Here is a 14,543-nt window from a genome sequence, read left to right as displayed (position 1 = left end):
ATCATGCTGCTCTGCTCGCCAGAAAGCTCAAACGATGTCGACATGATCTCAAGCTCTGGCACCGGCAAAAACGCTCACCTTTCGACCTCCTGCAAAACTGCAACTTAGTCATTGCCATGATCGACCACATTGAGGAAGCCCGGCCCCTATTCCTGGCTGAATTCAACCTGAGAACCTTGGTTCGCGCTGCGGCCTTGGAGCATGGAAAGCAGCTTGCCATCTTCTGGCGCCAGCGAAGCAAATTCCGTTCCTGTAAACTTGGAGATGAGAACACCAAATTTCATCACATGGCCGCTACTGTGCAATGGCGACGCAACCAGATTCAAGCACTTCAAGCTGCTGATGGTTCTTTGGTATCTGATCATGCCTCCAAAGCTGCCATTCTTCATGCCTTCTACTCGGGTCTGCTGGGACAAGCTGATCAATGCTCTGATATGCCAGAATTAGCCCCCCTCCTCAGCTGCACTACTCTTACAATCGGTCAGGCTGCAGCTCTGGTTGAGCCCTTCTCTCTTGAGGAACTCAAGACCATCCTATTCTCCATGAAGACCGATACTGCACCCGGCCCTGATGGCTTTACGCCTCTCTTCTTCAGAGCAAACTGGGAACTAGTAAAGCATGATCTTCTTGCCTTCTTGAATGCCTTCCATGCGGGTACAGCTGACCTTGAACGTGTCAACAAGGCTTATCTTGCACTCTTGCCTAAGAAAGCTGCCTCCCTCCTGGCCAAAGACTACAGACCTATCTCCTTGCAGAATTGTGTCACCAAGATCTGTACCAAGGGTATGACGCTCCGCTTGCAACCGTTTATTCCTCATCTTGTGCACTCTGATCAGACCGGGTTCATCAAAGGTCGTTGTATTGCTGAGAACTTTATTTATGCTACTGAAGTTGTCCAATGCTGCCACAAGCGAGGTGCCTCTGCAATCATCCTCAAGCTTGACTTCAGGAAGGCTTTCGATTCTGTTGATTGGCATGCCTTGGATGCTATTCTTCTAGCGAAAGGATTCCCTGCTCGTTGGCGTACTTGGATCACCAATCTCAACACCTCCAGCCAGACTGCTGTTGTGCTAAACGGTGTTCCTGGTAAATGGATTCAGTGCCGGAAGGGTCTGCGTCAAGGGGATCCTCTGTCACCCTATTTGTTCATCCTTGTGGCAGACCTTCTGCAGCAAATGGTTCTGAGTGCCTCCATGCAAGGCCTTTTGCAGCACCCCATCGTTGATTCCCTGCCATGCCCTGTCCTCCAATATGCTGACGACACCTTACTCGTGGTCAAAGCTGATCCAGATCAACTGGCACATCTCAAGGCTCTGCTGGATCAATTCTCCTCTTTCACTGGGTTGCATATCAACTATGATAAAAGTACCTTTGTTCCTATTGGGGTTGAGCCATCTTTGGCTGCTGAGATGGCCCAGCTTTTTGGATGCCAAGTCTCGTCCTTCCCACAGACGTATCTTGGATTGCCTCTCAACTCTACTAAGCTCCGTCTCGCTGATCACCGTCCTTTGGTTGCTGCTGTTCAGTCCTACATCCCTGGCTGGTGTGGCAAGCTGCTCTCTCCTAGTGGCCGGACTGTTCTTGCCAATGCTGTCTTGGGCGCTCGTGCGGTCTATGCCATGTGTTCCACTCTACTTCACAAAGGCACTATTGAGGCTATTGATGCCAGGAGACGTGCTTTTATCTGGACGGGCGACATCACCTGCTCGGGGGGGGGGGGGGGGCAATGCAAGGCTGCTTGGGAGCTTGTCTGTTGGGATCGTGCTCGTGGTGGGCTAGGCATTAAGCGTCTAGATCTCCAGAATAAGGGCCTCCTGTCCAAGTTTGTTGACAAGCTCCTGCAGGCCCCGACCACCAACTGGCAGAAGTGGTTTCACCTTATGTATGGTGATGGTGCTGGTCGGGACCTTGGCGACACACATCACCTGGACACTGCCATTTGGACTACTCTGCGTCAACTGATACCTAATTTCCGACGCTGCACCAAAGTCCACCTTGGCAGTGGTCAGTTTACTAGCTTCTGGTTTGATCACTGGATTGGACCACAGCCACTCGCCGACTTGTTCCCTGCTCTGCTCTCCTTCTGCCCAAGACCAAACATCACGGTTGCTCATGCCTATCTTCAGGACCAGTGGATAATTCCTCTGCATCCGCGTCTGACCTCGGTGGCCTCCTCGCAGCTGAGTGCAATCCTGCTGGCCCTGGCGAATGTCGCTCTCCTGCCACACGTCCCAGATCGTCGTGGCATTGGCGTTGATCTTCAGCCTTTCTCCTCCCGGGGCTTTTACTTATGGCATATGGAGCAGCGACCGAACGATGGATTCGCTGACTGCATTTGGTCCAACGCTGCCATCCCGAGATGCAAACACTTCCTCTGGCTGGTGCATCACAACCGGCTGCCCTCTGCTGCCTTGCTCCACCACCGCTGTATTGTGGAATCTGCTCTGTGTCAGTATTGTGGCGCTTATGAGGATCAGGATCATCTGCTGCTGCGATGTCCCCTTGCCCGTGGGCTTCTCAACTATATTGGCTGGAACATTGCTCCGCACTTGACTTCTTTCAGAGAACTTTGGGACCTGCCATATTTCTCTGATGAAGCCTCCCCGCGAACTCGCTCCACCATCATCACTGCCGTGCTCTGGAATGTCTGGAAAGCGCGCAATTCTGTTGTCTTCAGTTCTCTGTTCCCCACAGCTGCTGATACTCGTTTGGCCATCCTCCAAGACCTGCGCCTCTGGTCCATTAGGATGCGATCGCCATCAGACAAAGCTTACCTCCACGAGTGGTGTTCTACTTTTGATGTAAATTAGTTTGCACATAGTTTTTCCCTCCCATACTCTTTTGCTGTAAATTCTGTATGTACAACCTCACATATTAATAAAACTTGTTCAGGCTGGTGTTTTGCTGGCCGTAGCCCCCCTCAAAAAAAAAAATTTTGAAAGAGAATTTTTTTCACTTTTTTGAATTTTGCATCTAAACAAGGCTCTAGATTTTGAGCTTTTTGTTGCAAAAAATGCACAGCATTTTGTTGTGAAAACGAAGCTTGTTTTAAAAACGAAGCTGCCAATATAGTCTTTTTATCCAATTTGATTTTATTCTTCTTCTTTAAAGTAGAGTCAAGTCATTTTTTGCGGATTCTACTAAAAGAACTCTTAAGGAGAGTTTAAATGTTGCCTCACTAATTTTTTTTCCTGTTTCCTAAAATTTTAACAAAAACACGATGAATAATTCTAGTCCTAATGCATGAATAAGTCTGGACTCGGGTAGCTTAGCTTTTTTTTTTAGCGCTACATTTAGCAAAAACGGACAAAATTAGTTCGACATGCGCTCATTAAGTTTTTTTTACAACATCACTTATGGGAGAACCTTGAATTTGACATATAAGATGCTTCATGCACTTTTTTCTTTAAATGTACTTCATTTTGCTTTTTGTAAAGGACATGATGTGCCATAACGGAATGGGATCACTTTTTGGTAGAATTCGTTTGAGAGCATAGCCCGTGATCCAATGGAGGCTCTAATTTTAGATCATGAAAAATAACCATAAGGGTGTTTCTGTAAATCTTATTTATCTTTTATATTCCTCAAAAAAAGTGTTTTTTACTTTTTTATGGCTTCTGATGTTTGAGATTCATCTAGAGCCTTTTGGAAGGTTGAGATCGCTGCAGCAAGAGCAGAATTGTCCTAGTATAGTAGTTAAATGCCAATATTTTTTATATGCTATTATAACATTTTTTTTCTAAGCAAATATTATACTAGCTTGGTCCAATATGTTGAATTAGGTTTCATGGATTATCGAATCAAGTGTTTGAAAAACTATTGATATGGTGAATTCAAAATATCAACTGTAGTAGCTTAGCTCAATAGTTCAAGTCAAATTGTTAATTGGATGGATATCAGTTGAATCAACTATTTTGAATTGTCGAGTGATTTTAAATACACGAAATAGATATTTGGCACGTGGGCTTCCACAATGGGCCGTACACGTATTTCCGTTGTCGGGCTGTGTTGCCGGATTTGAGAAGGACGAAAGGAGCCCAGCAGTTTCAGCCCATCGGTTTTGTTTGTTACATTTCAGCCCATTTGAAATAAGTCTCGCCATCAGTCCTGTTTGATGGTCGCCGGTGCGCCGCCCGCCGGCCGGCTGGCAGTCGACAACTCGACACTCCGGCCTCTAGCTCGGTTTGGATAGCCATGGCAGACCTTGCAAGGGTTTCGAGTCATGGTCAACCGGTAGAGAATGAGTTCATGGCCGTCCTCCTCGAGATCGACGCATGGCAGCGGCCGCGGCAGGGCACGTGGCGGCAGGAGGAGCCGCCTACCCACGGCATCGACGCTCGGGCCAGTGCCAGTCAAGTGGATGTTTTTACTTGCCTGTGCGGTCGCCGTATCGTAATCCAACTTGCTCTGGTGTCGCCCAAGTCAACGGCGGCTCCGGCCTCGTTCCAACGGCTTTGGCACTATCCGTGAATCGTCTCTTGCTCATACTACTGTTACATTTTGCAGTTTGTGTGCTCCTTTTTGCAGGCAAGCTTGACTTTCTATCACTTTAATTTGCCGTTCAGGAGAAGAAAGGAATATCTGAAAGACATCCCTATATATGCTCTGCTCTTTTTCTTTCTATTTCTATGGTTAAACATGCTTTGGTGCTTGGATTTCGGCTAAACTCTAGTAGTAGACTGCTAGCCCGGACTGGTCATGGATTTCGGCTAAACCATGAAAGCCTTTTGAGGTAATTTGGCTGTCCACAGTATAGTAAATGCAACAGGGAGGAAGCGCTCGCGCCGGCGGCGGGGACGTGGACGACGACGGGGCGGCAGCGGTGGAACCGGCCGGCCGCACGCACAGCGGCACACGGACAGAGGCAGCAGCGCCTAGTTTTGGACTCCCGAGCCTGCCGGTGGTGGGCGAGTCCCGCAAATACTCCGCGACACGCTCGCCGATCGCGCCTGCACGCGCATCGCAATAAAGGACAATGGCGATGAGCTTGCAGATGCAGCAGCGCCTCGACCTGCATCAGATTTACATTTACTACGTAATCCCCAAGTTGTGATTGTGAACAGCTCGATTACTATTTACTACTAGACCATTTGCACAGTAAACAAGTCGTGACAGCAAGAGCTTGCGGTGTGGTCAATGGTTTCGCCGAGCCTGATCCAATCACAATCACCTCCATGCTTTCTTTCATTTCAGCTGTCAACTGCTGATGGCGCCACACAGACAGCTGCTGCCCCTGCTCGTCAGCTAGACCGCACTCGCCACCAAGCCATCAGGATCAGGACCAGGCACACGCGCTCGGCTCGAACATCGCCGGTCGAGTCGCCACGCTGCAGGCCGCACCCCCCGCCCCACCACTCGCCTCCACTTTCCCCAACGCCACCCCCACTTGCCGTCCGCTTGCTGGTGCTCCCCGGCCGCCGCCATAAGTAGCGCTCGCACTCGCAGGCAGGCAGCTATACAACCTACCAGTACTAGCTCGCGCGCAAGCATCCCCCTCGGCAACCCAACCATGTCCCCGACCAAGACCGGCGTCGCGGTCGCCGCGCTCCTCGCCCTCCTGGCGCTGTCGGCGCCCCTGGCCTCGTCGGCCGCCGGCTACGGCCGCCCCAACCCCGGCGGCGGCCCGTGGTTCGGCGGCGGCGGCGGGATCCCGTGGTTCGGCGGCGGCGGAGGCGCGGGGCCGGGCGCCGCCGGCTTCTTCGGCGCGTGGGGCGAGGGCGGGCTCGGGTACCGGCGCGGCGCGGTGGTGCCGCCCTCCATGGTGTGCGCGGAGCAGGGGCCCTGCCGCGGGAAGCGCCTCACCTGCCCGGCGCGCTGCTTCAGGTCCTTCAGCTACAAGGGCACCAACGGCGGCGGCGGCGGCGGCGGCGGCGGCTGCAGCTTCGACTGCACCAGCCGCTGCGTCGCCACCTGCTGAGCCGCCGCCGGCGATCACATCAGTGATCACTGATCAGTAGCTTAGCTAGCTAGTAGCCTAGTACTAGTAGTACACTACTACTCCTACTACCAGTAGTGAGTGGTTGCTTGGCGATGGAGCTGTCGGTGCTTGATATTAGTGTGGTGCTCGTGATATTGTGTCTGTAAATCTCAGCTGCGTGTGTTTTGATCAATAAGACGCATGAATAAAACGAGGATTTTTATTGTGATCTTCAGCTTGCTGCTTTCACTTCAATTCTATTTATCTCTCTGAGAAATTGTGCCGACTCAAACGATCGATCATCTCAATCATCTGATGGGCAACACTGCCTGTTGGTTTGTGTTTGATGCCGGTGGGTGTGGATTCTCGCAGGCAGTCAGAGTGAAACGATCGATCATCTCAATCATCAGAAGCAGTCAGGCAGAGTGTCAGACCTGAAAATCTCACAGGCAGAAGCCCCGGACAGCGCTAATGTTAGGAGTCGCGCGCGTTGGTGCGATCCGACTCGTCGCACAGGGGTTTTTATTTTCTTCGCGGGCTGCCTACTCGTCCGCTTTTCTTGTCTCGGCCCAACATTTCGGCCCAGAGGGCGTATCGTTGCACAGGAGTTCTTCTCTTTCTTCTCTCTTTTCCCTTCTCTTTCATTCTCCAGCTGCATTTCCTTCCTCTCACTCTCCCGAGTGTTCTTCTCAGGGTTCCTTCCGGCCGCGCCCTCGTCGGAGTCCTCCCTTCTCTAGGGGATTCCGTCGAGTTTCGCTTCCTCCCGGTATCCTTTGTCTTTCGATTATCTAGGGTTTCCGCTTTCTTCTGTAGAGTTCATCTTCTTTCCCCCTTTATTTCTTAGTTCTCTGGTGGTCGTTTTCTTATGTAGGATTCGTCTTCGACTCCTAGTTACAGACTTACCATGTGCTTGCGCTGGAAGCAGAACGAGGGCGGCTCAGCGGCGGTGAGATGGACGGGGGCGGAGAGGACAGGAAGCAGCAGCCTCACCTGGTGCTGGCGCACAAGCTGTTCCTGCTGTCACACCCCGATGTCGACAACCTCGCCAAAGATCGACCTCCACGCCGACGTTCTCACGGTAGTCAAATCCGGCGATAGTACCAGCGCCGTGCCTCCTCCTTTCCTCGAATACGGCTTCTGATTGCCGATGGGATCTGGGATTCGATCTGATTGGTATGTTTGGTACAGACATGGCGGCGCTATACGAGTCGTTGGCGGCCGACGGCGTGCTGGAGATGGACGCGGCGCTGCTGGCCAAGATGTGTGCCAGGATTGACGAGATCCGGAAGTTCAACGAGAAGTGAGTAGATCACGCCACTTGCTTTTTTCCTACTCGATTTGTAGGCTGACTCCTAGGATTTCACGCTGTGAGTGCTAATGCATCTAGCTCTGTGGCCGCATTGTTCGTAATTTGAGCATTGTTATTGTTCGGTTCAGTAATAATTTAGTCTTGGAACTCACTGGGTTTGTGGTTTATGTGCTCCAAGGTGATAGTACTGTCATTGGTTTGGTGGTTTTGTTATCTCTGAGTAGCTGAAGTAAGAACATTGCCATTAGTAACTTTCTATGTTCTCGACCCTGAATTTGCAAATCATGGCTTGTTGATCTGCATCAAGGACAATACTAAATTGTGGTTGTTAATTTAGATGGTAGATAGTGAACTGGTGTTTACACATCACATCCAACTATTTACACCACAAGGAATTAATGATTGATGATGGTAAATAGTGGTCATGGTGTGTGCAAACAAATCAATGTATCATGGAAGGCTGTCATTTAACTAGCTTCTCATTTGGCTGTAACGATGCTCCTGACAGTTGTCCAAGTAAAATTTTAAACATGGCACCTAGACTCTGAAGTGTACTATCATCTTCTCTTTTTGGTGCATATCAGTTTTGTAGCTGTTATGCTTGAGTGTTAATGTTCAGTCAGTATCTTCTCTTGGTTAATTATATTTCTTATTTTATGAAGAAACTGTATACCTGTTCTTGTGTTTGTTTATGATTTGTTTGATTCGATTTTGTTCATTTGGTGCTCTTTCTGTATGTTATGATTACCCCGTTATCAAGTTTTTCTCCTAGTCATCTGTATTTGTTGTTTCTTAATTAATGATTTGCATTTTCCATACTAACAAATTGTTCCACACTAACAATTTCTCTCTTTTTTTTTCTTTTTCTTTTTTTCCCTCCCAAAAAGTTCTGGTGGAATTCTTTTTTTCCATTTGTTTTAAAGGAATAATTTTGTTCCAATAGAATATTTTTCCGTTCCACTGATAAGATTTGATCCAACTGAATAAATTTTAGTTTTTGTTCTGACGGAACATTTTTTTATTCTACTAGAACAATTTGTTCCAGTGGAACAATTTGATCCAAATGAACAAATTTTAGTTTTTGGTCTGATGTAACATTTTTTATTCTAGTGGAACAATTTATTCCAGGGGAATAATTTTGTTCTATTTTGTTCCAGTGGAACAATTTGTTTCAATCACAGGGGGCGTTAGCCCAAACTAATTATCCCAAATAATTATTAAAATGTTCTTCAAGACTGCAGTGTATACAAAATTTCTTTCTTTTTCTTTTTTTCTCTCCCAAAAAGTTTTGGTGGAACACTTTTTTCCATTTGTTTTGAAGAAATGACTTTGTTCCAATAGAAACTTTTTTCCGTCCCAATGATAAGATTTGATCCAACTGAACAAATTTTAGTTTTTGTTCTGACGGAACATTTTTTTATTCTACTGAAATAATTTGATCCAACTGAACAAATTTTAGTTTTTGTTCTGACAGAACATTTTTTATTCTAGTGGAACAATTTGTTCCATTGGAATAATTTTGTTCTATTTTGTTCTAGTGGAACAATTTGTTTCAATGACAGGGGGCGTTAGCCCAAAATAATTATCCCAAATAATTACCAAAATGTTCTTCAAGACTGCATCGTATACAAAATTTCTTTCTTTTTCTTTTTTCCCCTCCCAAAAAGTTCTGGTGGAACACTTTTTTCCATTTGTTTTAAAGAAATAATTTTGTTCCAATAGAACATTTTTCTGTTCCAGTGATAAGATTTGATCCGACTGAAAATTGTTCTGACAGAACATTGATTTTATTCTAGTGAAACAATTTGTTCCGGTGGAACAATTTGATCCAACTGAACAAATTTTAGTTTTTGTTCTGACGGAACATTTTTTATTCTAGTGAAACATTTTGTTCCAGTGGAGTGTAGTGGTGGAGATTGCATTTTCCTCAACACTGAAGTTTTAGGACATTTAAATCAGTACTTATACTGTACTCGTGAAGATTGCGGTTTTTATACTATAGCAAAGAAGAACAATGGGAACTAATTACCAAATCTGGGGCACTCGTTCTATTCGTGGAATCATATACTTTTCATAATTTTTTTAGTTTGTTCGTCACGTTGAATCTATTTTTGTTTTCAAGGAACCAGTATGTACTGTTACTCCAACATGTCTGTTTGCAGGAGCACTTTAAATTTTAAGTAGACCTTTTCTTCTTGTTTGGGGGGGTGTTGTTATTTAATTTTGTTGTCAGTTTCCATAATTTCACGGAACTTCAAATTTCTCATTTCCCGTTCTAGAATGGGAACAAAATGTTTAACGGGAACACGAACGACGAACGGTTGAGAACGGCAAAAAAAAAACGAACGATGAACGAAACGGAAAGACAAACGTACGAATGGAATTTGAAAAGAAAGCAGCGTGCACCCACTCGGACACGAGAACGAACCGAGCGAAGCAAACTCCCACATTGCTAAATGGGGCCGAAATTGACGGAAGGAAGGCCCACGACGAAAAAAAACGGACGGGGCGGCGGTTCGCCCTTTTTTCTTTTTTATATTTTAAAAAATAAAAATTTCAAAAATATATGTCCGTTTTGCAATATTTCAAAAATACCCCCGGTCGCCCCCCCCATAGGGCGACAGGCCCAAAGTGTAATTTTTTTTCTTCAAATTCGCAACGAGATCCCTGGAGAAAAAAAGGGGCCTGTCGCCCCCCCAACGGGCGACAGGGGCCTGTCGCCCACCCCTGGGGCGACAGGGGCCTGTCGCCCGTTGGGGGGGCGACAGGGTCCCCTCCTCTTTTATAAGCCCTGGCCGCCATATGCCGCCATTCCCTTTGTCATTTGAGCCTAAAAATTCAGGAAAAAAGCTGGAGTGCTTGCCGTGTTGTCACATCTTTTTGAAATGGTGGAAGAGCATTACTATTGGGTCACGTATATCTGGGCAAAGAATGCGATATTTGGGAAACTCGTGATCGCCGTGCTGAGTAGTGGCAACCTGTGATCTCGTACTCGTAGCTAGATACACTATGGTTCCTATTTTGAGCTATTCGAGCGTGTAGTCGTCATCTACGTCGGCAGGATCTCGGCCGCTAACTCCTACCGCACCTAACTTGTCCCTCATTAAATCACGGAAAAAAATCGCAAGAACTTCCCTTATTTCACGAGCATTATGGAACCCATAAACATAATAAGTTCACATCAATGGTACCTATAGAAACAAATGACAAGTAAACTAGCACAATCATAAACATCAGATACAAATAAGCGGTCCGCAGTTATCTCATTACAAATAAACATCAGAGATACAAACATCAGATATATCTAACCACCCCTAGGGCGTCGGACCCTCTTAGCCCTCTGCTGGTCACGGACATGGCCCTCGGAGTAGGTGAGAACATCCGGAGACCTCACCTGTCGCTCAGGACGCGCAAGGGGCTGCGGTGTCTGCTGCTGAGAGATCCCAAGTGGTGCTCCTCCTAGCTGTGAATACCCCAAGACATCGGGGTCACCTTGCGCGGCAGGCTCTTCTGGAGTCAAGCTGTCGAAGTCGTCTAAGGTAAGGCTGGCTATCGAGCCGGCTTGGCTCGGCTCGGCTCAGCTCGAGCTAGCTCGTTATGGTAACGAGCTGGCTCGGCTCGGCTCATTACCAGACCGAGCTGAAAGTCAAGCTCGGCTCGGCTCGTTTAACAGCTCGAGCCAGCTCGTTTGGCTTGTGAGCCAGCTCGAAAAAAAACAGCCAGCTAGCTGAGCCAAAGCGTAGAGCCACCGGCTAGTAAAATGCATGCATGAATATGATTCAGATACAACAATATAAATTACAAGTATCCAATGGACATTAAACAAACCAGCCAAAAATCAAGTGCCCACTGCCCAGCACGGCAACACACTTACACACATACACAGCCAATACATATGAGCATAACAGATTAATACTTAACACTTTAACAGCAAGTCCAAATGAGTTCTGAATGACCCATTGTTCAGGTGGAGCCACTGAACCAGGTCCAGGTGCCTAGGCAGCCAACAATCCAACATAGGAGTTCAAGTGCAGGAGTTCAGGAGTTGACACAAACAAAATTTAACAGTAACAACCAACAAAATAATAAGGTCTAATAAGGTCTCCTATTCAGGTGATCAGGTCATTGAGTGTCCACTTCTCTCCATCTCTCCATCTCCCCATGACTCCATTGGCAAAAAATAGTCTGCAATTAATATTAAAAGAGTTCAGCAATTATTTTCAGAAATGTACAATTCCAAATGTAAGATAATGAGTAGCACATAATGGAAATATCATGGCAGCATAAGTGTACTACGTACTGATACATGGCAATACCAAGTTACTAGTTGTCTAGTTGCTTGCGACTACGCATTTTGGAAACTCCACAGACTCAATGTCACCATCATCACCTTCTCCCTTAAAAACACAGTCCAATGTTAGTATCATATAGAACAAATTAACAGTAAATAAAATTAGTTGAAGATAAGCAGCACACGTTCACATACCAAAATAATAGAACTCTGAGAACCCCGTATCCAACTAGAAGCACAAACTAATGCTTGAACTGTTGATGGTTTCAAAGAGCTCCTATAGTCATCAAGAATTCTTCCTCCAGTGCTGAAAGTAGACTCTGATGACACACTACTAGCAGGGACAGCCAAGAACATCTTTGCCATACTAGCCACCACAGGAAATCTATGAGTGTTGACCTTCCAATAATTGAGTAAGTTGAAGTTCTTCTCTTCAACGGAGACATTTGGTTCATCTAGATAGATAAGTAACTCTGATTTTGAACTTTCTGTAGCACTAGATTCTAGAAAGGTTTGGAATCCACTTGGAATAATAGATGCCAATGAGCTGCTAGTATCTTTTGTAGAAGAGGATGATTGAGCATTGCTTGGGGTTGTTTCACTTTCACCCAACTTGCGGCGATATATAGTCTCATACTTCTTGTACAACCTTTCCAACTCCTGATCAATGTCTTCTATCTCTCTTTGAAACCTTAAGCTGCCATAAATCTTAGCAAAGCACCATCTAATGTACCTCATTTTGAACCTAGGATCAAGAATTGTAGCAATAATCATGACATTATTTGTTTCCTCCCAATACTTATCAAATTTATCCAACATTGCATCAGCCATACCCATCACATATCCATCACCTGACTGTTGTGCCTCTTTCAATGCAATCTTTACTTGAATTATATATGGATAAAATACATTGGCAGTGGGATAAGTAGATGCTGAAAATGCAGTTGTTGCTCCTGCCATTGTTTTCAATATTGGTCTAATTTTGTCATACAATTCCCATTGAGATTGTGAAGGTTTCCACACATATGTGTTATCTACTTCACAATAGTAACCAAATGCATCCTTATACACATTGCAACAATCTAGCATTTTGTATGTTGAACTCCACCTTGTTTTCACGTCAAGAGTCAACCCTTTTCCTACTTTGATAGCATATTGGTTGCAAACTTGCACAAACTTGTACATACGGGCTGGAGACCTCTTAAAGAACTTCACTGTATTTCTAAGATCACTTATCAAAGACTCTAGTGGCTGCAGCCCATCATTAACAACCAAATTGACTATATGGGCAGCACAACGAACATGAAAATAAATGGAGTCAAAGTTTGTGTTCCTTCTAGCAAGAAGCTTTGCCTTCAAATTTGTGATAGCAGTATCATTGTTTGAGGCATTATCAAGAGTTATAGTCATCACCTTATCCTCTATTTTCCATTCCACCATACACTCAAAAACAGCTTGAGCTATTACAATCCCAGTGTGGGGAGGATCCAACTCCATAAAATTCAGGACACGACATTGCAAGACCCAATCAGCATCAATGTAATGTGCCACTAAACACATGTACTGAATATTTTGATTAGATGTCCACAAATCAGTAGTTAAACTTATCGATTCAGCCTCTCTCAGACTCTTTTTGAGCAGTTCTTTCTCAGACTCATAAACCTTCATACATTCATTCTTAATGGTCTTCCTACCAATAGATTCATAGTTGCTGTTCATCCATTTCATCAAGACATTAAACCATTTATGCTCTACCATCCTAAATGAATACTCATGGACAATTATCATCTTAGCAATCAAAAGTCTAGTGTGATCATGATCATATTCAGTAGGATTAACAACAATAGAACTGCCATCCGGAGAGAATGTTAGTGTACCTTGAGCAAGATTAGCCGTAGCCTTAGCCAACTTGTTCAAATATTGTGTGCACTTGGTTAGGTGTCGATTCAGCTGTGATGTTGCCCCCCCTTGATGGTACACATAGCTTTTGGAACAGAACTTGCACTTGGCCTTTGTTATTTGGACCCCAAACTCTTTTTTTGATGCAACACTGATCAACTTAAAATACTTCCAGCAATCAGCCCGCTTTACTCTACTTGCCTTGCTCTTGGAAGGAGATAATTGAACACCAGCCTTCGATCTCTTTGCTCCTCTCTTTCCCTTCTCTGCCTTTGACACCTCATCACCATCCCCCTCTTGAGTTATAGTGACACCATCAGCTGAAGGTAGGCTAACAGATAATTCATCGTCATGGTCAAAGCTATTCTCTTCCTCATCCTCCTCCTCCTCCTCCTCAGACAAAACCTCTAATGCCACCTGCTAACCATAAGACATAAAACTGAATAATGCACTACTGCATACAGTAAGAGCTAACAACGCATTTCAATTTTCTATTGCACTACTATCTACATGCCTACGTGGCTATGTATAACAGATCGAGCAAAACTTGCACAATAACATATCAATCAAAACTAGCAATAGAACACTAGATGCACAGAACGAACAAATACCTTATCTACAGATACAGATCCAGCACCAGAAGGAGTTGCTGAAGGAGTTGCAGCAGATGATGGGTGGTCACGGTTGCCTGGAATCACCCTCCGCACTTGGATCCGAGTTCTCATGCGCTTGGATCGTGATTCAGAGCTTCGCGGCGGTGGTGGCGCAACTGGAACGTGTTCAGGGTCTTCCTCCATGTCCGCGAGGGGCGAGGGCGCAGAGCGGCAGAGGCGCCAGCCCCCGGGCCGTGGCTCCCCCGCGCGCGCGTTTCTCCGTGTCGCTGTCCCCGCGCGCGGGCCGCCGGGCGCCGGCGCACCACCGTCGCCTGTCGCCTCTCGCGCGTTCCACGCACGCGGCACACCCGCTGTCACTGGATCTGGATCACACGCCCGTGCGGTCGTGCCCCCACCTAGCACCACCTAGCAAGCTAGCTAGCCGGCAGGCCGTGCCCCCACCTGGTCCACCTGCCCCCGTCGTATGGCCCCGGGCCCCGGCCGCGACCTGTGCGAGGCGCGCAGGGGCGCCGG

The 14,543-nt window shown here is 46.4% G+C and overlaps 2 protein-coding genes and 1 long non-coding RNA gene across 9 annotated transcripts; 2 read left to right on the top strand and 1 right to left on the bottom strand.

Annotated features, from left to right (window-relative positions):
* The first annotated feature begins 5,335 nt into the window (after nt 1-5,335).
* On the top strand, nt 5,336-6,152 carry LOC120662989 (protein FAM98B-like). The gene has a single exon (XM_039942029.1). The coding sequence runs from the start codon at nt 5,510-5,512 to the stop codon at nt 5,915-5,917; it is 408 nt and encodes a 135-aa protein (XP_039797963.1). The 5' UTR covers nt 5,336-5,509; the 3' UTR covers nt 5,918-6,152.
* A 263-nt stretch (nt 6,153-6,415) lies between these two features.
* LOC120662984 (26S proteasome non-ATPase regulatory subunit 6-like) lies at nt 6,416-9,323 on the top strand. Of its 7 annotated transcripts, none has more exons than XM_039942022.1 (4): nt 6,416-6,683; nt 6,843-6,995; nt 7,106-7,217; nt 7,889-8,833. In XM_039942022.1, the coding sequence occupies exons 2-4, from the start codon at nt 6,869-6,871 to the stop codon at nt 7,968-7,970; spliced, it is 321 nt and encodes a 106-aa protein (XP_039797956.1). In that variant the 5' UTR covers nt 6,416-6,683; nt 6,843-6,868; the 3' UTR covers nt 7,971-8,833. The 7 variants fall into 7 exon arrangements, with proteins under 7 accessions (XP_039797956.1, XP_039797958.1, XP_039797957.1 ...); XM_039942023.1 differs by lacking the exon at nt 7,889-8,833 and adding an exon at nt 9,106-9,323 and having other exon boundaries at nt 6,424-6,683; XM_039942028.1 differs by having other exon boundaries at nt 6,427-6,683; nt 6,809-6,995.
* Nucleotides 9,324-11,122: 1,799 nt separating this feature from the next.
* Nucleotides 11,123-11,671, bottom strand: LOC120662986. Its single transcript, XR_005670243.1, has 2 exons — nt 11,527-11,671; nt 11,123-11,411 (listed from the first exon to the last, which is right to left on the bottom strand). It is a non-coding gene; the product is annotated as an uncharacterized LOC120662986 (long non-coding RNA).
* Nucleotides 11,672-14,543: the final 2,872 nt, after the last annotated feature.

Source organism: Panicum virgatum, chromosome 2N (assembly GCF_016808335.1).
Source record: "Panicum virgatum strain AP13 chromosome 2N, P.virgatum_v5, whole genome shotgun sequence".
Lineage (NCBI taxonomy): Eukaryota > Viridiplantae > Streptophyta > Magnoliopsida > Poales > Poaceae > Panicum > Panicum virgatum.
This window is presented reverse-complemented; position numbering and strand designations above follow the sequence as displayed.

What these genes read in the sequence shown, in the direction of transcription:
- LOC120662989 (XM_039942029.1), top strand. Translation starts at nt 5,510, where the DNA reads ATGTCCCCGACCAAGACCGGCGTCGCGGTCGCCGCGCTCCTCGCCCTC.
- LOC120662984 (XM_039942024.1), top strand. Translation starts at nt 6,822, where the DNA reads ATGTGCTTGCGCTGGAAGCAGAACGAGGGCGGCTCAGCGGCGGTGAGA. An exon ending in GGTAGTCAAATCCGGCGATA is followed by an intron (nt 7,015 to 7,105) that starts GTACCAGCGCCG and finishes TGTTTGGTACAG; the next exon opens with ACATGGCGGCGCTATACGAG. An exon ending in ATCCGGAAGTTCAACGAGAA is followed by an intron (nt 7,218 to 7,888) that starts GTGAGTAGATCA and finishes TATTTTATGAAG; the next exon opens with AAACTGTATACCTGTTCTTG.